General features: G+C 47.6%; 1 protein-coding gene across 1 annotated transcript in view; it reads left to right on the forward strand.

Annotated features, from left to right (window-relative positions):
• Positions 1-26,884, forward strand: part of LOC147679786 (myoferlin-like) — a 3,853,508-nt gene that overhangs the window by 3,757,027 nt on the left and 69,597 nt on the right. Inside the window, exon 30 of the mRNA XM_086943347.1 lies at positions 7,925-8,072. Within this exon, the coding sequence (XP_086799473.1) occupies positions 7,925-8,072 (148 nt within the window). The remainder of the gene's footprint in view (positions 1-7,924; positions 8,073-26,884) is intronic.

A 26,884-nucleotide genomic window follows, 5' to 3' on the forward strand; every position in this document is an offset into this window, starting at 1 on the left:
ACCGCTGTGTGACGGAGGTGGTGGGGCCCATGGAAGACCGCCTCTCCGCACGCATTGTGGAGGAATGCGCGAAGTTAGCGTCCGCGCATTTGGGGCCGGCTTCCGACCCCCCGGGGACGTCGAGCGGGTTGCCGCCCGCACCGAAGAAACCCTGCAGAGAAGGCCCGTCCTCGGAGGCCCAGGGGGTGGACAGGGGCGCCTTTGAGCGTCTCCGTGATGCCTTTTTGGCGAAAGCAACGGCTGCGCCCCCTACTCCCTTGGCGGACCCTGGTGCTTCGGGGGACGTGTCAACGGCCCCCGCTTCCCCAGTGTACGACTCGCCGGACACTGATGACGACGGGGAGTCGGTACGCTCTTGGCGCCCATCGAGCTCAGCCAAGGAACTGCCGCGGGATGAATCGGGCATGTTGGACCCGGACGAGATTGTTCATCCGCGCTCCGCAGCTTGGACACCGGGTGAGACGGTGGCAAAGTTCGTGGCGGGTCGGCTACGCAAGCCACTGGAAAAGGAGGCCAGAGGTTGTCTGCGAGGGGAGTGTCCTCGACCAACTTTGGAAGGTAAAGTGGCTATGACCCCCGAGTTGGATGCGAAGATGGCCACCTTCTTGGCAAAATTTATGAAGGATCCCAGAAAAGGTATTGATCGGTCCTGGCGATCCTGTCAGGATAAGTTGCTGGATGCAGTTGGGCCTGCCACGAAGATCCTCGACATGGCGGAGGAGGCGAAGGCGAATGGCACAGTCATTTCCCCGGAGGCGCTTTCCAATTGGGCACAACGGGTTATCGTGTTCCTGGGCAATGCCAATTGCGCCCTATCCACTGAACGCAGGCGTTCCTTGTTGATTAAATTGGACCCTAAGATGGGGGATCTGGCCTCGTCGGAGGCGGGTGCGGTGGCCCAGGGAGGCCTCTTTGGCGAGCCCTTTATCAGAGAGCTGGGCAAGTTCGTGTCCACGTTTACATCGCTGGACAAGGCACAGTCCAGCATCAAACGTGTTTTTCACCAGCGTTTCTCCGGAGGGGGCGGTCGCGGCAGGGGCCGCGCGACCGGCCGTGGCCAGCAGGCCAATAATAGAGGACAAGGCTCCGGCAGAGGCCAGTACCAGACCTCTGCAAACTTTAATAATTTCTACTCCACCAGAGGGCAACGCTTCGGCGGCAGAGGATTCAGGAAGAATTCCGGACAAGGAAATACCTCCGGTGAGTGTACTTTGTTTAGATCAAGTTCCGATAGGAGGGAGGTTGGCAGCCTTTTACGGGGAGTGGGAGTTGCTCACTGCCGACGCTTGGGTCTTGCAAACCATACGTGGGTTCCACATAGAGTTCTACGACCAACCCACGCAAGCAGTGTCCCCACGTCCAATGGTGTTTTCAGAGTCCGACGCGCGTTTGATAGACGGAGAGGTCTCGGAACTGCTCGGCAAAGTGGCCATCCGTCTATCAACGCGCCACCCCAACGGTTTTCTCAGCAATGTCTTCCTAGTGGACAAGACAGATGGGGGCAAGAGACCTGTGATCAATCTCAAAGAATTCAACGGGTGGTTGATCTATTGACACTTCAAGATGGAGGGTATCTACCTCCTTCGAGATGTACTCCTCCCTCGGGATTGGATGGTGAGGCTGGATCTCAAGGACGCCTATCTGGTCGTTCCTATCCATCCGCCGCATCGTCGTTTCCTTCAGTTTCTATGGAACGGCAGGGTGTTCGAGTTCACCGCGCTGCCGTTCGGTCTGTCATCGGCCCCCTGGTGCTTCACGAAGGTGCTCCATCCGGTGGTGGAGTTCCTCAGGGGTCAAGGGGTGCGGATGTTGGTATACTTGGACGACATCCTCTTTATGGGACAGTGTCCAGTGATCTTGGCTGGACAGCTGCAACAGGCCGTGCACCTTCTTCAGAAACTGGGATTCGTGATCAACGGCTCAAAGTCGGTTTTGATTCCCACTCAGAAGATTACCTTCCTGGGTTTCGTGGTAGACTCGGTGGAGGCGGTTCTAAGCCTTCCGGGCCGGAAGATCGCGAGGATCCGACACCTGCTTCGGCAGACGATCACCAAGGATCGCACGTCTTTGCGGCATATCGCCAAGGTGGTAGGACTTCTGTCGTCCTCCATCCAAGCGATTTTTCCGGGGCCCCTACATTACAGGGCGCTTCAACGCCTCAAGGCTCAGCACCTCCGGAGAGGAATGAGCTACGATCAGTGGGTTCCTCTCACGGAAGAGGTGAAAGAGGAAATGTCTTGGTGGCTATCTCACATGGAGGCGTGGAATGGTCGGGCGATCTTCGGGTCAGCCCCAGATCTAGTCATAGAATCCGATGCCAGCAGGTCGGGCTGGGGCGCTCGGTGCGGGGATTTCTCCACCGGCGGCGCCTGGTCTTCAGAAGAACAACGGTTACATATCAACTGTTTGGAGCTCCTGGCGGGCTCCTTCGCAGTCCGTTGTTGGACCAAGGATTCGGTCAAAGCCTGTGTTCTACTGAGAATGGACAATGTTTCAGCGGTTCGTTATGTGAACCATCTAGGGGGTCCTCGTTCCCGCGCTCTGGCGGATTTGGCGAAGGACTTCTGGGACTACTGCCTGTCGCGCCACATTGCTGTGACGGCGGAGTACCTACCGGGTCAGAGCAATCAAGTAGCGGATTGGCACTCCAGGTACCTCAGGGATGCCAGTCAGTGGAAACTGGATCCGGAGGTCTTCCGGTGGTTACAAGACCTCTGGGGTCCCTTCTCGGTGGACCTATTTGCGTCCCGTCTCGACCACCAACTGCCAAGTTTTTTCAGTTGGAGGCCGGACCCTCTGGCGGAAGCCACGGACGCCTTTCTGCAGGACTGGAGTCGGGAGAGACCGTTTGCGTTCCCCCCGTTCTCCATGGTAGTGCGGACGGCGGCCCAAGTACGCCGCCAAGGAGCGGAGCTGGTGTTGGTTACGCCGCTCTGGAGGTCTCAAGTATGGTTTCCGGTTCTTCTGGAACTTTCTTGGGATTTTCCAATCCTACTCCCCCTGTTTCCTCTGCTCCTGACGAATCCGGATCAGGAACCGCATCCTCTCGTCACACGGGGCTTGCTCCGCCTCATGGCATGGAGGCTCTCAGGAGACGCTGGTCGCTCCCAGGCCTTTCGGGGTCGGCTGAGCACCTGCTCTCCAAAGCATGGGCCGATAGTACGACGAAGCGCTACAGATCCGCTTGGCTTAAGTGGATGCGTTGGTGTCTACGAAGGGATTTGGATCCCTTGGTCGCGGGCCTCGTTCCCGTGCTGAATTTCCTGGCTGACCTAGCCGACAAGGGCCTTGCCTACAGAACGATTAATGCGATTCGATCGGCGATTTCGGCAGGCCATGATAACATCGATGGCTCTCCGGTAGGGGAGCACCCTTTTGTTTGTCGGCTTCTGCGGGCTATTCGACTCGCATTGCCTCCTGAGCCCAGGTATTCCGTCCTTTGGGACGTCAATTTGGTCCTGAACTTGTTCCTGTCATGGCCGGCCAACTCCTACCTGTCTCTTAAGGAGCTCTCGGCAAAGTTGGCCATGCTGTTATGTTTAGTTTCTTGTAGGCGTGTGTCTGACGTGCGTGCTCTGGATATCTCGGCACGCATCTTTTCCCCGGATGGGGTTACTTTTACCGTGGGTCGACGCACTAAAACGTCGTTGCGATCCATTTCCTATCCAGCTTTTCTAGACACTCCTAAGTTGTGTGTTGTGCAATGCCTCAAAGCATATGAGGATTTAACTTTGGAATTGCGCCCCCCGGGCGAGCGTCAATTGTTGATTGCCTTGCGAAAGCCACACAAAGCTGTCTCCTCCCCCACTATTGCTAGGTGGGTGCGTTGGGTCATGCAAGAAGCAGGCATCAATACGAATCTTTTTGGAGCACACTCTGCCAGAGGGGCCATGGCCTCTAAAGCGTTCTCTGTGGGTGCTCGCTTGGAGGATCTAATGCGAGCTGCAGATTGGTCCTCGGATTCCACCTTTAAGAGGTTTTATTTTAAACCCGTGGTGGATTTGGCCCAGTTGGTGGTAAGTAAGCTTTGAACTAGCATAATCTGAAGCCTCCGGTCCTGACATAGAATCGAAATTTGCCTAGCTTATGTAACGGTAAGTTTCAATTCTATTAAGGACACAGAGGCGAGGATTATCCCACCCAGGCTACACAGTGGTTTCTCTACCCGCCCGTATGGCAGTAAGTAAAGCGTTTTCCTTTATACGGTTTCTGTACTGTGCTAGTCGTTGAGTGCTCCTTTGCCTTAATATTGCATTCCTATGCCACCTCGCTTACGCTGTCCCTTTTTTCAACAGGCAACGAGGGTGCTAAGCAGGATCAATGAGGTGAATGTGTGATCTGCGCGAAGAAAGAGGAGGAAGAGGAAGAGAGGGCTGGCTTTCTAGCTGTGATGGACATAATGGAAGGACTATGGACTAGCAATACACAAGAGACTCTTGGGAGTTGTGGTTTTGGACTGTTAAAACGTTCCTTCAAATGCTTTAGGACTTAAAGCATTTTTTGTTCACTGTTTACATATTTTCCTAAGCTGCTGTGGAGTTTTATGTTAATAAAGCGAAGGAAGATATAGCATAATCCTCGCCTCCGTGTCCTTAATAGAATTGAAACTTACCGTTACATAAGCTAGGCAAATTTCGATTCAGACCGTTCGTTAAAGCAGAATTGGGCTGCAGCATGAGTCATTGTCCCAAGTAAGTGGTAAACATTACTAATTGAAGAGATTAAGAAATGCCCATCCGTTAAGAAAATAGAGACAATTCCATGTCTCTTTTTATAAACACAGGCACAAAAATCTTCTCATCCAGAACACACAAGACAACGCTGCGCTGGAACAGTAAGGTAATCTCATGTTCTAGAAGGCGCTACCTTAGTTGAAATCAAACAGGAGAAGGCACTAAAAAGAGTTTATTTTTTATTTTTAATTCATTAGGTACCCAGGTTGCCCTGAGGAAAAACCCGAACAATTGGACCGGGTTTGGAAACGTGTCGGCATTTCCATGTGATTCGTCTTTTTTCACCAATGGCATAAAATAAATGGGTGTTCTAGGTTGTTGGACATAATTGATTTAAAAATAAGCCAATGGTGAAATTCAGTCCCAAAACGCTAAAGAAATAAGTAGGCAGGACTGAAATACAACTGTTTCTGGTGTTCCTTTAAAAGAAAATGATTTGTTTATAAGCATGAAATCGTACTAAATTGATGTTTTTGTTTTGCACAAAATGTTTACAATGTTGCACAAAAGGTTTATAATTTTTGTCAGGTTGTGTTAAAACCTCGCATTTTTGAAAATCAAAGAATGTTTAAAGGCATATTGAAAATAAGTGAAATTACACAGGAGCTCTCTTATTAATTTGAAGCTCTAAGATTGCTGACAATTAAATAACAGCATTTAACTCGAGACCAGGCACCTTCGTTTTATTTAAAGTTTGGAGTTTCCAAGGCAGCTCTTACTCTGAGATTCTTTTTTTCTTGAGTGGAGCTCAGACCTCATGTATGCATGTCTTCCCGTACTACTCCTACTCAAGAGTTAGTTCTCAAGTAGATCAGGAACGGCCGGGCCCAAGTCATTTTTGTGGGTCCGGACTGGGCATGGAGAGTCTGGTATCCCGAGTTTCTGAACATGAGCATTGATCCTCCCAGCAGGCTATCCCTTCAGGAGGCTCTCCTGTCGCAGCACCAGGGGAGGGTCCTCCATCTTGTCAACTCTGAGCTCTCTTGTGTGGAGATAGGTCAAAAGCTATCAACAGCCGTTGCCCATCCTCCTGATGTCTGTAATGTTATTTTGCCTGCCAGGTGTCCCTCCACCAAGAAGGTATACGCCTGCCGATGGAAAGAATTTGTAACATATTGTACAGAAAAATTTGTTGACCCTCTTTCTGCTTCCCTTTTTGATACTTTACTTTTCATTTTGCCCCTTACCCAGCAGGGCTTTGCTCTGGGCAATCTGAAAGGGTACCTTTCGAGCCTGTCTGCCTTCTTGCAGCTGCCAGACCAACTCTCATTATTTAAGTCTTTCATTGTAAATAGATTTCAAAAGGTCTTGCACATAAGTTCCCACCTTCCCCTTTCATTATGCTTTAATGGTACCTTAATTTGGTTCTCACATTTATGATTTATGCTCCATTCGAACTATTACACAACTGTCCCCTCATGCAGCTCACCATCACAACAGCCTTTCTTGTGGCAATTACTTCGGCCAGGAGGGTGAGTGAGCTGCAGGCTTTGTCATCCAAACCTCCCTTACTATCAGTTTTTCCTGGCAAACTGGTGCTTCGCACTAGGTCCTCTTTCTTGTCGGTAGTAACACCTTTTCATGTGGGCCAGAAGGTAGCCTTGCCAACCTTCTGTGCTCCTTCCCATCCCTCTAAGGAAGAGGAGCGACTCGTTCTACATTGACCACACATAAACGTTTCGGGAGGACGACCCACTCTTCTTGGGGTATGTTGGTCTGAAGAAATGTCAGGCAGTGCAAAAACAGGCCATTTCTCAATGATTTGTTCTTTGCATCAAAATATGCTACGCATTGGCAAAGAAACAGCTTCCTGAAGGCTTGAGCTCATTCCACCAGAGCTAAGGCTGCGACCACTGCCTTAGCCCGTCGAGTTCCAGTCCTGCACATCAGTCAGGAAGCAATGTCGGCGTCCCTGCACATGTTTACCAAACACTACCGGTTGGACCGTCAGGTCCGCAGAAACGGGCAATTCGCCCATTTGGTCCTGCAGGACTTCCTAGTTTAAATTTGTCTGCAGACCCACCCCCAGGAGTGGTATTTCTTGGGTATCTATTCAAAGGTAAGGAATATTTATTTATTCGTAAAGTTTTATATAGCGCAAACTTGATCCCGAAGGATGCAGCTAGAAATCTCTATCAGATAAACAAGTTACTTACTTTTGGTAACGCCTTATCCGGTAGAGAAAATATCTACTCGCAGCTTTCCCTACCGACTCACCCATCCTCCCCGCTCTGTGTACGGAATTCTAGGGTCAGGTCTGATCTCTTTTAGGTCCCTAGTTTGGACACACAAGTGTCAATGCACTTCATGGCTCTGCGCTTCTGGTGAGGAAAGTATAACTTCACTTCCGACGCCGATGATTCCACGTCGAGCCAACCAATGCCATGTACCAGTGCGCAGGGGTACTGCTCACAAAAAATCTTCCATATCCAGTCCGATGCCTTGGGGAATTCAAAGGTAAGGAATCTGTGGCTAGATATTGTATCCACCAGATGAGGCATTACTGAAGGTAAGTAACTTGTTCTTCTAGGTCTAAAGAGTTGGGTTCATATGAAAGCTGTCAAAAATTCCTAATTGGCTCAAGCCTGCATTGTAATCTTTACCAGGGTGGTGAGAACTAACCAATTCTCTATTGGCTGAAGTCAGATCTGTTTAAAGGTTTTACCACATGTAAAAGATTCACTCATTCAAACCTATTTGCATAACCATGTGTAGAGCATTTATTTACTCCTCCACCAAGTGCTAAATGAATCAGGTGTACTGTATTCCTGTAATTTACATGACAATAAGCTATTATTTTCATACAGAGGTATGCATTTCTCTCACAAAGATGAATTTTTACTCTTTCTTTGAGGTTCCTTTTACTTCTCAGCGAATGACAGGGAACACTTTAAAAAGAATAATCTCCCGATATATATTCCTGGCGCTCACTGATCTGAGATCTCTGTTGCGGCTGGGCCATTAACATCCACATACTCCATAGCATTTGCTTATTTTCCTTTCCCCTTACTCCTCTGCTGTTGCTCATGTGGTCTTACATAGAAGGCCCCCACCCTGTTACCGTATTTCCCCCACCTCAATGACCTTGCCTGTCCTGGAGGGCCTGCCTTACCCCAACAACACAAGTTAATATTTGTTACCCGTTTTATTGTCATGGACATTGCACCTACCAACCTTTGTTTTGTTTGCAGGCGGCCAGAAACCTCCTTTCTGTGGTTCCAGAATCCCTGGAGGAGCTTGAAGTTTGTCATCTGGAAAAGATATTACTGCTGGATGATCACTATCCTTCTCCTTATGCTGGCACTTCTGCTGCTGGGGATCTTTATATACTCTTTTCCCGTGAGTATAGAGAACTGAGTGGAGGCTTCAAGTGATGTGAAAGAGCTAGAGGGGGAAGAGAGTTAGTGAGGAGCTGCAACAAACGTTGGAGAGCAGGAATGTAAGAGGGAGAGCAGGACAAGAATACGCGTTTGGTAGGAGTGTCGGAGAACAACATTTGACAGCAGAAGGGAGAACAAGAGGATAAGAGGAAAGGGCCTGCACAAGGGGTGGCAAAAAAGAGAGCTTGTGTGAGCAGTAAAAAGAACAGTAGGGAGAGAAACAGGCTTGGAAGAAAACAGGGTTCGAAGGAAAGCAAAGAAGACGGCAATGTGGAAGGAGGTGGACTGGAGGGAGAGCAGGAGGAGAATATGGGAGTGATAATGACTGAGAGATTGGAAAGGACCTGTGTAAAAACCAAACTGGGCAATACATAGTGTCTTAGTGCAAGCCATTCCTCACACCTCTCCATATGGTATCAACCAGATTTTTTTAGGTTGTCTGCTGTGAAACTACAGTCTCAAATGTACATCTTGGCTCACTACATGGTGTCTTACCAATTTATCTCCCATTTACTGTTTAGGTCAAATTTTTCTTCAGTCACTTTTAACTCCACTCTTTAAAAAAGCCTCCGCACTGACCTTTTATTTGCATTCCTTTGTGACTAGCCACACAAGTCCATAATCTGAGCTTCTAATTTGTTTCTGTACCACTCCTACAAAGGAATCCCACAATGTGAATACTGTTTGGCAGAAAGAATGGCTTTTCTTTCAGTCTTTCCATTACGTTGACTGCAAGCCTGCAGTAGTGGCCAGTTAAATCCAAATTGTGTGATTAGCTTTTTCCTGTGGTACAGTTAGTTTCTGAAATAGAAATACATATGTGCTGCTCTTTGGTTCAAGACCCTAGGCAAGGATGGCTATAGAAATGCCAGACTGACGAATTCAGCCTGTTCAACTGGCCTGGTAAGTAATTAAGTTGCATGATGCTCTCATTAGGAAAGACATTCATGGCTGAGTGGTCCGCTCTTAAAAAATCTCAAATTTCATGAAACTCTTAGAGAACAGAAGAATTTGTTGTACATCTGGGTGTCCAGTTATGTTGGCAGAGAGGGGTCACAGCCTCCTCACCATAGATCTGTGTTGTTTGGCTACCCAGAAGCTCCAGTTGACATAGCAATGATGGAGCACAGGGTGCAAATGCACCATATTGTTTCAGTGGCATCTCCTTACCCTTGAGAGGGTTGCCTTGACTTGACAGGAATGAGATGCACTATGAACTTCAGCTAACAAATCTGAGATGGTCTTGCTTTTTGCCATGCCCTTATGAATACAATTTGTAGGAGGCTGGCTTAGTATATGGTGCTCACCTACGTAAGTGTAGCACCCTGCACTAATCCTGATAACCCCTATGGTGATTTTAGTGGTCTTAGACAATCATAGAAAGCTCTCTAAGTGGTAGCTGTGGAGAGCAGCCTTCAGGCTTAGGCCATAAGGAGTTTAAAGCAGCATGTTTTACCAGTACTTAATCTTATGGTATAGGTTAAGTGAAAAAGAACCACACAGTGTAGTTAAAAAATATGTATTTATTATCAACACTCACTAATACAATGTATTATCCCCTCCCCAGAGATATAAACACCATACACACAATACTTTGTCTATAGAATACGTAATTAGCAAAGAATACACACTGGTCTTCAGGGGGAGACCAAAGCTTATACTAAAATAGTGGAATGCAACCCATAAATCAAGTCAGCAGTGGACCCAGAAGTGGTATAAGTGTCAGGAACCCCTAGAAACGATCCAAGGTGAGTATCTAGTAACCACACAAGGTCATTTGCAGTGTGGGAACGAGACCGCATACTCACTTCAAGTCAATGAGTAAGTTTCAGTTGCAACTTTTATAGAAGAAAGACCCTTCCCAGTGAACCCTGAAGAAACCCTGTGGAGGACGGAAGGTTGGAGAGCCACCCCACCTGTGGATACCCCAGGAACCAGGAGAGCCACTCCACCTGTGGATACCCCAGGAACCAGGATACCTACACCAGGGAAGCCGGGTGCAGAGGTGCAAAGTGGTGTCAAAAACTGCCGTAGACCACAATGGAGGACTGCAGGAAAATGCCATTGAAGAAGGTGAGAAGAGTACAATGGAGCCCAGAGGTGGATTCAGGATGTGAGGTTCCTGCAAGCAGAGGAGACAGAGTCTATGCCACTCAAGAGTGACCAGAAGGCACGGAAGACGTATGCCCACCGATGTCAGAGATGCGGGATAGCTGACGGTGCTCTTTAAGTTGCAGCTGTGCAGACCAGGTGATGCTGTGGAATACCCGAGCTGTCTCAAGTCGGATCTCTAGAGCCAAGGAGTCAGTGTCCGGCAGGGGCACCAACAAGCCTTGGCAACGGCAACCAAAGTAGTTGTAGAAAAGGGTGCAGTGTTGGTACCAGCAAGGTTCAAGTGACTCACCACGAGCAGGTAAGTCAGAGCAGGACCGAGCTAGCAGGGGAACCCACTGGAGCCAAAGAAGACCCTCAAGAGGACCCACAAACCGAAGGCACTGGAGTCGCAAAAGTGCCACAAGCACCTCACCAAAGGAGGAAGGCCCACATTGCACAGGATGCGGTGCAGGCAAAGACCTTGGCTGGAGGAGATGCAGCTTCTTGAAGCCCGAAGATCTCTGGAGGAGAGAGTCAACAAGCCTTTGCAACAGAAAGTTGACGCAGTGCACAGGGGTTCTGTTCCCATGGTTCCAATGAGGAATACTGTCCTCAAACTCGATAAGAAGACAGTGAAGGCTTGAGGGAGTTGCAAAACCACAACCTGTGTTGTTGAGCCTTACGGAGTCTGTGGTTGCCCAGGATCAGCACGCTGGTCAGCTTTGAAGTGACTGCTTCACTCTAAGGGAGATTTCTTCGGGTATCTTGGATGTCCACAGGTACTGTGAAGACCCTGTATGGAGCACAGGCACAGACGAATCAGCAGGACGACAAGACCAGGAGCAGCAAGATTCTTCCCAGTTGCAGTATTGGTTCCCAATGCGAAGTCCTGCATGCCCAGATGGTTGAAGAAGAGTGGTATTGGATTTGAATCTTGTCCCACAGTAAATCTAGGGACCGACCCACAGGTAAGCCCTTAAGTACTCTTAGGAAAGGGTTGGGACGATTCAGGGGTCTCTCCCAGAGGAGTGGCTGGACAGTGGGAAAAATACTCCCATTTCCTTTATCCAGTTTCGCACCAGAGCGGGAGCCAACGCTCCCTGAACTGGTTTGAACTGGAGTATTCAAATAAGGCACCAAATGTGCCCTTCAAGTAGTCTTAGTGGCTCTGGCAAGCTCCCCCACCCTGTCGCAATACACTAAGTCCTGCTTGGGAGGTGGTCCCACCTCTCTGTAACAGCAAACATATTGTCCTTCCTTCCCCTCCTCAAGCTTGGCTCAGCAGCAGGAGGGTAGAATCGTATCTCTGGTCGGCAGCAGCCATAGTTGTTTGCTGTCCTGTTCTAGAAGACTGGCCTCCTGGTGGAGCTTTACATGTCATGGAATCATGTCATGGAATCATAAACTGTGCGGAAGGTATGATTCCAACATGTTTGATACCAAATACAACAGGGTTTGTTACAGCCAGTTTAGAGATGCTCATCGCGTAATGAAGCAAGGCCACTCTATATATTGTAATGTCTGATGCTCTAACTACCCAGTAGAATGGACTCCGAAGTGTTGTAGGGATATCCTGCTCATGCAGGTGCACCCTCACACTTAGAACCGAGCACCCTGCCTTCAAGACTGGAAGGTCTGCCTTAGGGGTGACTTTAAAATTTTAAGTGCAGTGACTTCAGATATAAGGAAACCTATATCAGTTGTAAGTGGTGCTAGCAACAGCTTACACAGGTTGCAATGGCAGGCCTGTAGTCATAATTTTAGTGGTGTCTCATGGGTGACATAATGCATGAATCAACCTATGGGAGACTCGTGGTGTACTCATGCCATGAGTACCTTAGTATCATATACTAGGGACGTACAAGAGTACCCCAGTAGCCAATCTGGAGTGTACTTAAGTACTCATCATGTCCAATTTAGGGAAGAAGCAGAGAGAGTGAGGTCCTGGTTATCAGGATCCCAGTCAGACTAGTCAGTAAAACATAATGACACCAAGAAAAAGTTGGTTTAACCATGAAAGCAGATTCTACTTTCCTACGCAACCTCACGCCCCCAAACGTAAGGAGATGAGACTAACCTTGCCTAGTTGAGGATTCATTTTCTAAGAGGAAATATCTGGAGAGTCCATCTGCGTTGGCATGGTTACTCCCAGGCCTATGTTCCACTGAAAAGTCCATCCCCTGTACGGAAATGGACCACCTCAAAAGTTTATGGTTTTCACCCTTCGTTTGTTTAAGCCATAAGAGGGGCTTATGGTCTGTTGGAACGAGGAAATGAGTACCAAACAGGTATTACCTCAACTTCTTCAGGGCCCAGACCACAGCAAAGCCCTCCCTCTCTATGGCTGACCAACGTTTTTCCCTCGGGGTCAGTCTTCTGCTTATAAAAGCCACTGATTGGTCCTGACCCTCTGCTTTTAGTTGTGACAAAACTGCTCCTACCCCTATCTCAGATGCATCTGTATGGACAATGAAGGTTTTGGAATAGTCCGGATTTTGCAGAATGGGAGCAGTGCACATGGCCTGCTTCTGGTCATCAAATGTCTTTTGACAGCTAACTGTCCACTGAACTTTCTTAGGCATTCTCTTGGAGGTGAGATCATTAGGGAGAGTCGCAATAGGCCTATATCCCTTAACAAACCTCCTGTAGTGCCCTGTCAGGCCCAATAAAGCTCTGACCTGAGTCTGGGTAGTGGGAATAACCCAGTTCATGGTGGTCTGGATTTTCTCTCCAATGGCTAAACTTGGCCTCCAGCTACCAGGTGACCCAAGTATACAACCTTGCCCTGCCCTATCTGGCACTTGGTGACCGGTGAGAACTTTATTCACCAACCTCTGAAATGTGGCAGATGCATTTTTCAGACCAAGGGGTATCACAATAAATTGATAAGGCCCACTGTGGGTTGAGAATACTGTTTTTGGCTTGGCAGTTTCAGCTATTTGCCAGTAGCCAGCAGTCAGGTCAAATGTACTCAGATATTTGGCAGAGGCCAAAGTATCTATGAGCTTATCTTCCCTTGGAATAGGATGGGCATGCAGCCCTAGCGACTGCATTGAGGCCTCTGCAATCCACACAAAACCTCATCTCCCTTTTTCCACCCTTGGTGTGAAGTTATAGTACCAGGACTACTGGGCCAGCCTATGGACTTTCTGAAGGCTCAATGACCCCCAATTGCAGCATCTTTTGGACCTCTGTTCTGATGCAGACTGTCATTTGTCTCCCACTCGGAACCACGCTGCAGGAGCGACGATATTCTCAACCCTCTACCCCTGCACAGACTGCAGTCCGCAATAGATATATCACTACAACCTACAGCCTGAGCCAGGGGAGAAGGAAGGGTAAAAAATAATAAACCAGGGGAAGAAGAAGCTTCAGAGAACCCAGTATGTATACAGCTCCCTGTATTCTCGAAGAGGAGATAGGAGTAACCTCCCACCCTGCAGAGGAAAGACAAAAGAAAGGACAAAGATAAGAATCACCCTTAAGTTCTCTCTTTCTGCGCACACCACAACACAATCCCACAGCAACCCCTCCTCCTTCTTCTTACCCGATGAGGGAGTCAGCTGTCCTTTATCAGGTACTCCGTATTTCTTTGACTTGACTGGAGCCCTTTGTGGATTCTCCAAAACACGAATCGTCTGTGCTGTCCGATACCAGGGGAAAAAGTCTTCCGACTAAAAAAAACCCTTCTCGTGTTCAGCGTAATAGTAATAAAAGAAAATATCCCCTTCCCGTGTAACCCGAAAAAGCAGTGGCCACTTTAGCACAAAAAACAAACGCCGACACACAGCCGGTTCGCGAAAGTGCCTCAATTACCCACAAGGACGCTGATAGGACTCTAATACCCGGAAGTAATTCCCCTGGCGTGTATCTCCTGTCTGCATGCAGCCGCGTACAGACCAATCCAATCCGAAAGCAAATCCAAAGTCTCTCGATACTGACAAGCGCTCCGACGTCTTGACTCAAGTTCAAAAACCCCGGTAAATCCTTCTTCTTCAGAACGAAGCCTCGCTCTGAAATCCGTGATAGTCCAAAAGTGAAACGCAAACTCAGCTGGAATTTCCCAAATGCCGGTTCACCAAAAAGACAACATGACCGGTAACAAAACCAAGCAATGAATGCCCAGCCCGCTCCATTTTATGCAGTCACATGGAAGAAGGAGGGCGGGGTGTGACCATTAGCATGCGCATAGAGAGAGGACCAGGGCACAACCCGGACTAAATCCCAACAGTACCTCCCCGCAAAGGCCTCCCTACCGGGCGGGACTTAGATGGATGACGTAAATGGAATATCCTCACCAGCCTGGGGGCATGAACACCACTCGCAGCTTCCCATGAATGATCCTCAGGGGGATAGCCCTTCCAATCAATCAGGGACATGAGTCTCCCACCCCTTCTTCTTGAATCCAGGATAGCATTGACCTCAAACTCCTCATCCTCACCTACCATATCAGGAGGGGGGGGCCAGACCTGAGAGGTATCAGTAAATGGTTTCAAAAGGGATGTATGGAAAACAGGATGGACTCCATACTCATCTGGTAACCCCAATTTCATTGCCACAGGGTTAAACTTTGATGATAGGAAAAGGACCCACATATCTGGGCTGTAGCTTTCGAGAGCCCCCTAGTCTTAAGTTCTTTGTGGAAAGCCATGCCTTATCCCCGACCTGGTAAGAAGGAGCAGGTGCCCTATGTTTATCCGCCTGATTCTTCATATCAACCTTGGCCTTCTCTAAATGTTCCAGCGCCTTGTTCCAAATCTGAACCAATGAAAGCCCCAAGGTGGTCACTGCAGGTACCTGGCCCGAGGGTTGAATAGGAATCACTCTAGGATGAAACCCCATGAAACAAAAAAAAGGGGTCATTCCAACAGCTGAATGCACGCTGTTGTTATACGTGAATTCAGCCAACGGAAGAGCCATAACCTAACTACAGGACAGTGATGTTACAAGGCACCTCAGATATTGTTCCATGGTTTGGTTGGTGCGCTCAGTCTGACCATCCATTTGCGGGTGATAAGCGGATGACAAACACAGTTTCATTCATAAGGCAGCACACAACTCAGTCCAGAAATGGGAAATAAACTGAGCCCCCCTATCCGACACAATAGCCAAAGGCAATCCATGCAAACGAACCACAGAAGACACAAAGGTCAGGGCCAATTCCCTAGCTGTAGGTAGCTTAGCTAAAGGCACAAAGTGGGCCATCTTTGTGAATGAATCTACTACAACCAATATAGCTGTGAATCCAGACTCGAGGGGTAAATCAGTCACAAAATTCATGCTAATCGTTTGCCAAGGCGCTGTAGGTACGGGGAGAGGATGCAACAACCCCGAAGGTTTAGTATGGGTCGGTTTGTTAATGGCGCACACAGGACAGGCCGCAACATAAGACTGCACATCTCGTGCCACTGTCTCCCACCAAAACCACCGCAAGCAGAACTCTTTGGTCTTATTCGTACCAGGGTGCCCATTTAATGAAGAAGAATGACACATTTCCAGAACCTTATCCCGTAGGTCAGGAGGGATGAATAATTTATCCTCATGATACAACAGCCCCCCTCTCATGGAAAACAACGGTTGGGAGAGCCAAGGTGTCAGATCTATCTTTCCCATTCTTTGTCACACCAATGTATTAAAATCCTCTGTGGAGATGCTACCCACTATTCTATCCGGAGCAATGAAAGAACCCTTCTCCTTGTCTACAGTCAATTCAGCATGTTTCACATGAATACGGGACAAGGCATCAGACTTTAGTTGCTGCGCTGCAGGCCTATAGGTAATGATAAAATCATACTCATTAAAGAAAGAAACCCACCGCATCTGGCGAGGGGTCAAGGCACGCGCAGAACGAAAGAATTCCAAGTTCTTATGGTCAGTAAAAATAGTTATTGGATGTCGAGCACCCCACAAATGATGTCGCCACTCCTCAAAGGATAATTTAATGGCCAACAACTCACGCTCTGCCACGGTATAATTCCTTTCCGCTGGCAACAAAGTTTTAGAAAAATAGGCAATGGGATGCATGAATCCGTTCTCCACATCCCTTTGTTATGTTATGTTATGTTAATTAAAATTTGTAAAGCGCGCATACGCCCATGGGCTTCTTGGTGCTGAGGAGAGATAAAAAACATAACAAGAGAGATGCCAGCAAGAGTCACTATTTCAAGTAGGCCTGTGTAAATAGGAAGGTCTTAAATGCCTTTCTAAAGGTAAGGAGGTCCTTACTCTGTCTAAGGGTCAGAGGCAGAGAGTTCCACAGGGAGGCTGCTAGAAGGTGGAAACAACTGCCTCCCTGTCGCTTTCTCTTGAACCGGGGTACCTCAAGTAGGTCTTTGTGGGCTGATCGCAGACTGCGCGGGGGGGTGTATCTCCCTATCAGTTGCCTTATGAACAGGGGGCCCTTGCCTTGTAGAGCCTTGAAGATGATACATCCGGCTTTGAATGCGGCTCTCTGAGCCACAGGTAGCCAGTGCAGTTTCTCTAGCCCTAATTTGATCGATTCCCATTTAGGTACCTTACAGATCAGCCTGGCAGCTTGATTCTGGAGGTGTTGCAGGCTTCTGAGTTGGCCTACAGGCAAACCTAGGTAGAGACTGTTCGAAAAGTCGATGTGGGAAAGGACTAGGGCAGTAACTACTTGAATCAGGGCTGAGTGGGTAAGAAGGTGTGCAATTTTATTTATTTTTCTTAGTTGGAAAAACCCTGAGGAGACTACTGTTCCGATCTGGGAATTTAAGGCAAGGTCCTCATTAATGGTCACTCCCAGACTCTTTACTGATTGGGACTTTTTGGGAGGGAGGCCCATATCTGAAGGCCAGAAGTGTGGGCCCCAACTAATCTCGCTCTTCCCGGGCAAAATCAATTCTGTTTTCCCCGGGTTTAGTTTGAGATGGTTTAGGGACATCCACCTCTGAATCTGGATCATAGTTGCCTGAAAGTCTTCAACAGCATTAGGTGAGTTTAATGTAAAAACTAGCTGTAAGTCATCTGCAGTTGTATGCAGTGACTTTGTGCTCTCTCAAGGAAAACAAGAGGGGCCGCATGTATAAATTAAATAATAATGGGGACAATGAGGAGCCTTGGGGGACCCCACAGAAGGAGTTAATTTTGGAAGCTGTGAAAGCCCCTAGCCGAGCAGACTGGGTGCGTTCAGATATGAAGGATTGCAGCCAGGCCAAGGCAGAGTCTCTGAGGCCGGCCTGTTCGACACGGTTGACCAAGATGGAATAGTCAACCGTGTCGAATGCTGCAGACAAGTCAAGAAGCACCAAAGCCTGATGTAGATTTTTGTCGGCATTAGACCTCAAGGTGTTCTGGACGGCCAATATCACTGCCTCTGTGGAATGACCAGGCCGAAAGCCTGCCTGGTTAGGTTGCAAATAACCAGAATCTTCCACAAAGTTTGAAAGGCAGTTGGTGACATGAGCCTCCAAAATCTTTGATAGGTAGGGCAGGAGGGATATAGGCCGGTAATTAGTGAGGTCGAGAGGGTCTATACCAGGTTTTTTAGTAAGGGGAATCAATAAGGCCTGCTTAAAACTGCGGGGGACCGCCCCGGACATGAGTGAATTGTTGAGCAATGGTATCATGCCGTGGGGGATGGCACGACCAATTTCCCTCATGATGTGAGGGGGACAGACATCCTCAGGATATCCTGATTTGACTCTAGTCAATAGGTCTAAAAAAACTTTTGGGCCAATGAGAGGAAAAGAGTGTAGTGTTGATGGGTTGAAAGAGCTGTCATCCAAAGGGGCGCAAACTGGGAGTTTGGATATATTCTGTTTAATCGCAAGTATCTTTTCGCTAAAAAAGTTATTTAGGGAATTACAGAGTGTTTGTGTAGGGACTACCGGAGGGGAGGTTCTATCGTCATTACATAATTCATTCACAATTCTGAAAATTTCTTTCGACTTATTGGTGGAACTTAAAATTTTTGTTGAGAAGTAAACTGTCTTGTGATTATGTAAGATTTTTTGATATGCTTTTCTAGCTAGACAGTAGGCTGCCCTAGCTTGTGGGCAATAGTTAGATCGCCATACTCTCTCCTGTTGTCTAACTTCCAGTTTTAATTTTTTTAGCTCAGGTGTAAACCATTTATGAGCATCCATGCTTCTGGAGCTACCAAAGCAAATAGGGGGAGCATGGACATTGATGGCTGTGTTTAGCCATTCTTTAAGCCTAAGGTCTGCTACCTCCACATCAGTACTTTGTGGGGGAAGGGAAGTGTTTAAAGACTTTAAAAACGCTGGCATATCCACAGAATTCCATTTCCGAGTGGTCCTGCTAATTTGCAGCTTGAATTGGGTGACTTTGTCTATATGGAATGAGAAGCCTATGCTAAAATGGTCAGACCAGCTGCAAGGTTTTATGTCAATGGAGTGTACTGGTAGGTTCGAAGACCAGATTTGGTCGAGACTGTGGCCCTTCTGATAGGTCGAGGTATTGATATGTTGTGTTAAATTAATATCATTAAGAAGGTCCTTCATCTCTGCTGCTTGAGGATCTAGTAGTGTGTTATCAAACCAAAAATTCAAATCTCCAGCCAGGAGTAATTTAGAATGGTCTGTAGCTAACAGAGCCAGTTGCTCTGCTAAAATAGAGGGAAATGTGGCCATTGTATGAGGTGGACGATACAGTAGCACCAATACAAGTGTTCCATTGGCAGTGTCTAGTTTGGCAACTATATTTTCTGTATTGGGCAGAGGTAAGGATGGTAGTTGCCTGAGTTGATGTTTTTTACTGATAATAATGGTCACTCCTCCCCCAGTTTTCCCTGCTGGACGTATTGCTGATGAGATGTAATAATCAGCTGGTAAAGCAGCTAGAATGTCCAGTAGAGAGTCTGGGGTGAGCCATGTTTCAGTCAGCAGCAGCATATCTGGTTTTGTATCACTTAATAGCAGGAATATGTCTGTCTGATGTCTGGTCATTGAACGAGTGTTTAAGTAAACACACCTAAAATTACATGTTGCGCCGGGTGTAGTCGCAAGCACCGCGTACTTAGGAGTAGGGTCTGCCATCGGGTTGGCGGAATACCCCTCCCACGGCACACAAAGAGGCATCTGCCTCAACAAAGAAAGGCAATGTAGGATCAGGATGAACCAAAACAGGCGCCAAAGTGAACCTTTCAATCAACAGATCCAAAGCTGATTGAGCATGATCTGACCAGACAAAAGGCACTCCCTTCCTCAACAAAACCGTCATTGGAGCTATGATCTCTGAAAAATGTGAAATAAACCGCCGATAGAAATTGGCGAAACCAAGCAGTACCTGTATATCTCTCACACAGGTCGGGGACGGCCAGGATGTTATAGCTTCTGTTTTCTTTGGATCCATCATGATCCCCTCAGCTGAAATCACAAACCCCAGAAACTCCACCTTAGACATACAACTGGTGTTCTTTCAGGCGCTGCAATACCTGCCCAACATGCACTTCATGTTCCTCAACAGTATTAGAGAAAACAAGGATGTCATCAATGTAGACTATGACGCTCAAATCCAAATACTCCCTCAACACCTCATTAATAAAAAACTGAAAAGCAGCCGGAGCGTTACATAGTCCAAAAGGCATAACGCAATACTCATAAAGGCCGAATTTGGTCCGGAAGGCAGTCTTCCATTCGTCGCCTTCACGGACACGGATGAGATGATAAGCACCTCTAAGATCTAATTTAGTGAATACCGTCGCATGCTTCAGTTGATCGAGTAACACAGGTATCAAGGGAAGAGGGTATTTGTTCTTAATCGTACCCGTATTGAGCGCTCTATAGTCTACACATGCCCGCAGGCCACCCTCCTTCTTTGGAATGAAGAAGATGGCCGATGACACAGGCGATGAAGAAGGACGAATAAAACCTTTCTCTACCATCTCATCAATATAGTCCTTCAGATGCTGTTCTTCAGGGCCCGACAGAGCGAATATCCGACTACATGGTAGCGTAGCACCTGGAATCAAATCAATTCGACAATCGAAAGATCTGTGGGGGGGGGGGGGGAGTTCTCTAGCTTTCCCTACATCAAACACTTCACTGTAAACTGAATACGGTTCAGGAATTCTAGTCTCTTCTGCACTATTCCCGCTGGTACCCACCGCACAAGTCAATGGTGTTAATCCAATCCGTGGCTACTTTGTAACAACATTGTAAACAGTGAACAGTGTCAAGAGTCACTGTTCTCCGAATCCAGTCTATTTTTGGGTTATGTGTCTGCAACCACGGTACTCCCAAAACAACCCCAAAAGAGGGAGCATCGATTAAATCAAAGCCTATTTCTTCTGAATGACCATTGTCACAGATCATGCACATGGGTTCAGTCTGCCGCGTGATCGTACCCGAAGACAACTCCGTGCCGTCAATGGCCCTCACTGGCTCTGGTTGGTCTTTATATACCCAGGGAACTCCCATTCTCGCTGCTAACTTAATGTCCATAAAGTTCCCAGTGGCGCCGGAATCCAGTAATGCTGAAACTGGAGCCCTATGGTTATTTGAGATAACTAGACAGACAGTGATGGTTAAATGTCTCGGAACCCTCTTCACTATACCAGGTATCTGATAGGGTGTACACTGTACCTCTGAGTTCTTCACACCTTCTTCTCTATGCACACAAGCCACTGCCTTACGAGAAGGCACATTGGAAGGTTTTACAGGGCATTTCCTCGCATAATGTCCCCCATGACCACAGTACAGGCACAGATTATGTAGCCTACGCCTTTCCTTTTCTGTTGTGCTTAAAGGTCCCCTTACCCCACCTATCTTCATCGGTTCCGGTGTCTGTCTCTGTTCCCCCCCAGAACCCCGCGACTCACTCCGAATAGGCAAGGGTCTAGATACGAAATATCAGCTTCTTTCTCCCTTTCTTTCCAACAGCCTATGATTCAACTTCACAACCAGATCAATAAACTCAGTACAATCCGAAGGAGGGTTAACCACCTGGGACACCACATCTTTTAATTCTTCACATAACCCCTGATAAAACAGCGAGGTTCTCTTGTCCACAGGCCAATGCGTCTCAGATATCAATCTATTGAAAGAAGACACATAAGTCACCAAATTCTGTTAACCCTGTCTTAATTTCAATAGTTCAGCATCACTCGCTTGCATAAACACATGTTTAGCAAAAAGGCCATGCATCAATTCCTTAAATGAATCATAGTCATTCAACACAGAGTCGTCGTTCTCAACTAAAGGCACAGCCCATGTAGCAGCTGTCCCTGCCAAATAAGAAATCACAAACTCCACTTTGGCAGAATCAGTAGGGAAAGCAGTAGGTCTGCACAGAAAATGGAGATGACACTGGTTCATAAAGACTGCAAATTTGTTTGAATCCCCCGTAAAGCGTTCAGGAACCGCTAAAGGAACAGGAGTAGGAGTAGTGACATTAACGGTCATAGGAGCGCTACTATTCGTGGGCTTGGTTTTCTGTCATTTGTCTCCCACTAGGAACCACGCTGCAGGAGCGACGATATTCCCAACTCTCTACCCCCTGCACAGACTGCAGTCCGCAATATATATATCACTATAACCTACAGCCTGAGCCAGGGGAGAAGGAAGGGTAAAAAATAATAAACCAGGGGAAGAAGAAGCTTCAGAGAACCCAGTATGTATACAGCTCCCTGTATTCTCGAAGAGGAGATAGGAGTAACCTCCCACCCTGCAGAGGAAAGACAAAAGAAAGGACAAAGATAAGAATCACCCTTAAGTTCTCTCTTTCTGCGCACACCACAACACAATCCCACAACAACCCCTCCTCCTTCTTCTTACCCGATGAGGGAGTCAGCTGTCCTTTATCAGGTACTCCGTATTTCTTTGACTTGACTGGAGCCCTTTGTGGATTCTCCAAAACACGAATCGTCTGTGCTGTCCGATTCCAGGGGAAAAAGTCTTCCGACTAAAAAAAACCCTTCTTGTGTTCAGCGTAATAGTAATAAAAGAAAATATCCCCTTCCCGTGTAACCCGAAAAAGCAGTGGCCACTTTAGCACAAAAAACAAACGCCGACACACAGCCGGTTCGCGAAAGCGCCTCAATTACCCACAAGGACGCTGATAGGACTCTAATACCCGGCGTGTATCTCCTGTCTGCACGCAGCCGCGTACAGACCAATCCAATCCGAAAGCAAATCGGAAGTCTCTCGATACTGACAACCGCTCCGACGTCTTGACTCAAGTTCAAAAACCCCGGTAAATCCTTCTTCTTCAGAATGAAGCCTCGATCTGAAATCCGCGATAGTCCAAAAGTGAAACGCAAACTCAGCTGGAATTTCCCAAATGCCGGTTCACCAAAAAGACAACGTGACCGGTAACAAAACCAAGCAATGAATGCCCAGCCCCGCTCCATTTTATGCAGTCACATGGAAGAAGGAGGGCGGGGTGTGACCAATAGCATGCGCATAGAGAAAGGACCAGGGCACAACCCGTACTAAATCCCAACACAGACTCTGACATGGTCAGGCTGTCTGTAAATTGTGTTCTTTACTGGCAGACTGTCATCTGTGTCCACTTCATGGGTACACCATGTGGGTGTTTGGCTGGGTGTCAGAGAAAACCTGTGTTTGTACTGATTGAGGACCTTCCTGCAATCAGCTTGCTGTTGGTCAGTAAGCCCCCTGCCAAGGCTACTCCTTCAACTGATGCATCAACAGGGTTCTGAGAGAGGAGATCTGGGAGAGGGTCACTATCTTCCTCCTGTCCCTCATCAGTGGCCATGAGCAAGCTCATGTCAGCCCTGTCCACAAAAGGTTTTAGGCAGTTCACATAAAGTACCATGTGGGGACTTCTTGGAGTGCCTAGGTCCACGAGGTAGGTGACCTCATCTTTTTATTCAAGGATGGTGTAGGGGCCACTCTACTTGTCTTAGAGAGCTGCTGGGGCCACAGGCTCCAACACCCACACTTTCCGGCCTGGCTGATTAACAGCCAGGACAGCCTTTTGATAATGCCAGGCTTTCTGAAGCTCCTGGCTGGCCTCATGGTTTTTACTTGCCTTCTTCATGTACATAGCCTTACCTGATGGCAGGCCAAGGACATAGTCCTTTATGAGGTTGGAGAAATTGCTCCCAGCTCTCCATAACTAGAAACAATGGACCCCTAATTGGATGTACAAACAGAAGTTTGAATGGGCTATAGCCAACTCCTTTCTGGGGAACCTCTCTGTAGGCAAAGAGAAGGCAGAGTAGTAAGACATCCCATTTTTGCCCGAGATTTTCTGTGAATCTCATGATTATACCCTTTAGGGTCTTGTTGAACCTTTCAACAAGCCCATTGCACTGTGGATGGTAGGGTGTGGAAAGCTTATAGTTTACTCCACACTCTTCCCACTTTGCAGTTATATAACTCAACATGAAGTTGGTAGCGCTATCTGTTAAGTCCTCCTTACCGAAGTCCACTCTGGGAAAGATTCATAGGATGGCCCTGGCCAATACAGGAATTGTAAGGGGAATTGCCTATGGATACCTAGTGGCATGGTCACCAGGATATAACTGTGTCCAACTGCAGTTGGAGGGTTCAACGTACCAACAATGTCAATCCCTACACTATCAAAGGCAACCACTGGGAGTGGAATTAAGGGGAGTCTTTGTAGTGCCACCTGACTTGCCATTGGCTTAGCAAGTGACACAGCCTTGATAAAACTCCTTGGTGTCTTCTGACATTAGGGGCTTGTGAAAATGAGGGACAATCTTGTCCCAAGTCTTACTTTGCCCTATGTGTCCTGTCATGTGCCAGGGAGAGAAGAAAACCTCTGCACTTCTGGGGTATTACCAACCTCCTGGTAGCACCAGACTTGGGGTCCCTAAAATCTGTATTTGTAAATCTGTATTTGAAAAGCATGAACTACTCACCCCTATGGGTCTCAAGGCTGTAGTGGAAATTAAGTGAGCTATTTCCCAGAGTCACATGGTGCTGAGCTGAGCTGCCGCCAGAGCCAGGGATCAAACCGTGAACTCTGTGCTCCGAAGTCAGCTGCCCTGGCCGCTGCACCACACCTCTCCACCTCCTGGTAGCACCAGGCTCGGGGTCTCTACCTTCAGAATTCAGAAGACCATCTTCCCAATAGATCCTATCAGACCCACTGACATTCCCTGTCTCCTCAGCAGAAGCTTGCTGTCAGAGCTGGTCAAGAGAGGGGCAGGATTGCTGCTCCAAACTCAAGTCTACCCTGGATGGGCCGTTTTCCCCCAAGAACTCTGCCTGTTCCCTTGAGACAGTTACTTCACAGGGACTGAGATCATCTCCCTCAGGATACTGATCCCTACTGGGAGTTTGGGAGGAGGGTAATTCCTTACCCTGTCTGTGCCTTCTCTAAGGAGCAATCTGATCCATTTTGTCAGGATCCAGTGCTCCTCTGTGCTGAGCTGTTTGGCTCAAAGACACTGGTAGAGATGGCCATCATTACTGCCTGAGTCCTGAACTCTACTTCAAGCCAGGCTGAAGTCTCAAAATCATTGCCACACAGACAATCTAGTGGTAGATTTGGAGATACCACAGCTCTCATAGGTCCAGTTACCCCGCCCCAACTGAGATTCACAACTGCCAAGGAATGATGAGTCCTGACATTGCTAGTGTTAGTTACTTAGTACATCTGTCCAAGTATGATTTGTTAAGGGGAAACAAGTGTCTCTGTCACCATTGTCACACATGGCCCCTATGTCCCTGAAAGCTATTGCTTCCTTGCCATTGATTAAAGGCTGTTGCCTGTGCTTGCCCAAGTTAGTGGGACTTACTAGTAAGATGAAAAGATCAACGCCACCATCACAGACCAGAACAGCCTATCTTACAGTTCTGACTAGTCCAGAACCCACCTCAGCACCCAAGGTTAACCCAACTAATCCTTTGACTGCTGTACTACCACTTGTACTGGAGCTAGGGGGCATAGTTAACTTGAGTGCATTGGTAGTAGGTTCCTTGGCCTATGGACAATCAGCATCTCTTGTCCAATGTGTCTTTACCTTAAATAAATCACACCAATGTTTCTTTTTGCCTTTCTTGGCGTTTTAGGACTCACCCCTAGATGCAGGTTTTTGGGGACTTTGAGAAGACTCCTTTTTGTTTTTGCTTTATCCCCACCCTTCTCCTGGGTTTTAGTATTAAATGTTTTTATTGACCAAAAAGAAGAGAGCAGAAGAAAGGACCGCTGTCCATTTCGCCTACAACCCAACGGGCCGGCATGGAAGGGACAGTGCACATACAGTTCGCAAGTCAGGGGGAACCATTGTTAAACACAGCAAGCCGCCTACAACCCAGCATGTTTCTCCTGGGTTTTAGAAGAATCTTGCCTCTTCTGGTCACGTCCACCACCATGGTTATTCTGCTTAACCCTCGTGCAGACCAATTTGTCTGCCTTGTTTCCCAATTCTTGGGGAGAGGTCAGATCAGAGTCCACCAGGTACTGGTGCAAAAGGTGTTTCTGACAGTTATTAAGGATGTGCTCCCTCATTAACATATTGTACAATCTTTCATTTTCCTTTACCTTGCTTCCATGAAGCCAGCCTTCCAGCTCCTTAATAGCACTATCAATGAAATCTACCCAGTCCTGGGTGTGTGCCTTCTAGGTGTCTCTGAACGTCATCCTGTATTGCTTAGTGGTTGAGCCAACCCCATCTATAAGGGCACTCTTCAGGACCGAATATTTGTCAGCATCCTCTTCTCTAACAGTGAGGAGCTTATCTATACCTTTGTTAGCAAAGAAGAGACACTGGATAGCTGCCCACTGCCCTTGAGGAGCCTTCTGAACTTTACAGGCCGTCTCCAAAGCAGAGATCCATTTATGAATGTCATCCCCCTCATGGTAAGGAGGGACTATCCTGCTCAGGTTCCTAGTGTCAAAGGATTGTTTTCTGATTCTAGGGACACTATTGTTGCCACCATAAGACTCTAGTGCCAGTTTCTTCCTAGCTTTATGTACTTCTAGGGCCTCCTAGTCAAGGGCCAACTGATCTCGCCTGAGCTTTAGTCTGACTCTCATATGGTACTCCCTTTCCAAGGAGTCCTTCCTCTTGGTAGATATCGAGGTCCATATGGAAGTATCTGAAGGTTTGGACTCCGCACAGGAAGATCTATACCTCATCTGTTCTGAACCCTCCCAAAAAGAATAAAGGGAGACCTACTTCTAGGGACACCCTCTGTACCATTTACACTATTCCCTGGGGGCTCAGAGTTCACCAATGTGGGGTCCTCAGACTCTTGGTCAAACTCAGAATTAGGGCCACTAAGGGTAACCCCTCCTGTCCCATCTTCTGAAGCATTCCCACCCACTTTGTCCGTATCTCCTGACCCGTCAGTGTTCTGGAGATTATCTAAGATAAGCAGCTCTAATAGATGCCTAGTTGTTGGGTTGCTAGCTATCTTTAACTCCCTAGAGGTACACATGTTTTTCAGTTCCTGGAACATAAGACCATTGTATCTAGAAATCTGAAAGAAACACGTTCGTGTTAGATTCTTTACCTTAGAATATCCCCAGGTGTCAAACTGGATCCGGAAAGTTTTTTGCGTCAGCAGTATCCCTGCGCGTCAGTAGGCATCGTCTGCGGCTCCGCGTCTGTCGTCGTGATTGCCAGAATGACGTCGCTGGAGTACTTAGACGCCGCCCTCACGCACTGACGTCAGTTCTTCTTTTTTCCGCACCAGCAAGCGCAGATCCGGGAAGAGCACGTACCTTTAGTAATTTTTTGACTAACTTTTTGGA

Source organism: Lissotriton vulgaris, chromosome 11 (genome assembly GCF_964263255.1).
Source record: "Lissotriton vulgaris chromosome 11, aLisVul1.2, whole genome shotgun sequence".
Classification (NCBI taxonomy): domain Eukaryota; kingdom Metazoa; phylum Chordata; class Amphibia; order Caudata; family Salamandridae; genus Lissotriton; species Lissotriton vulgaris.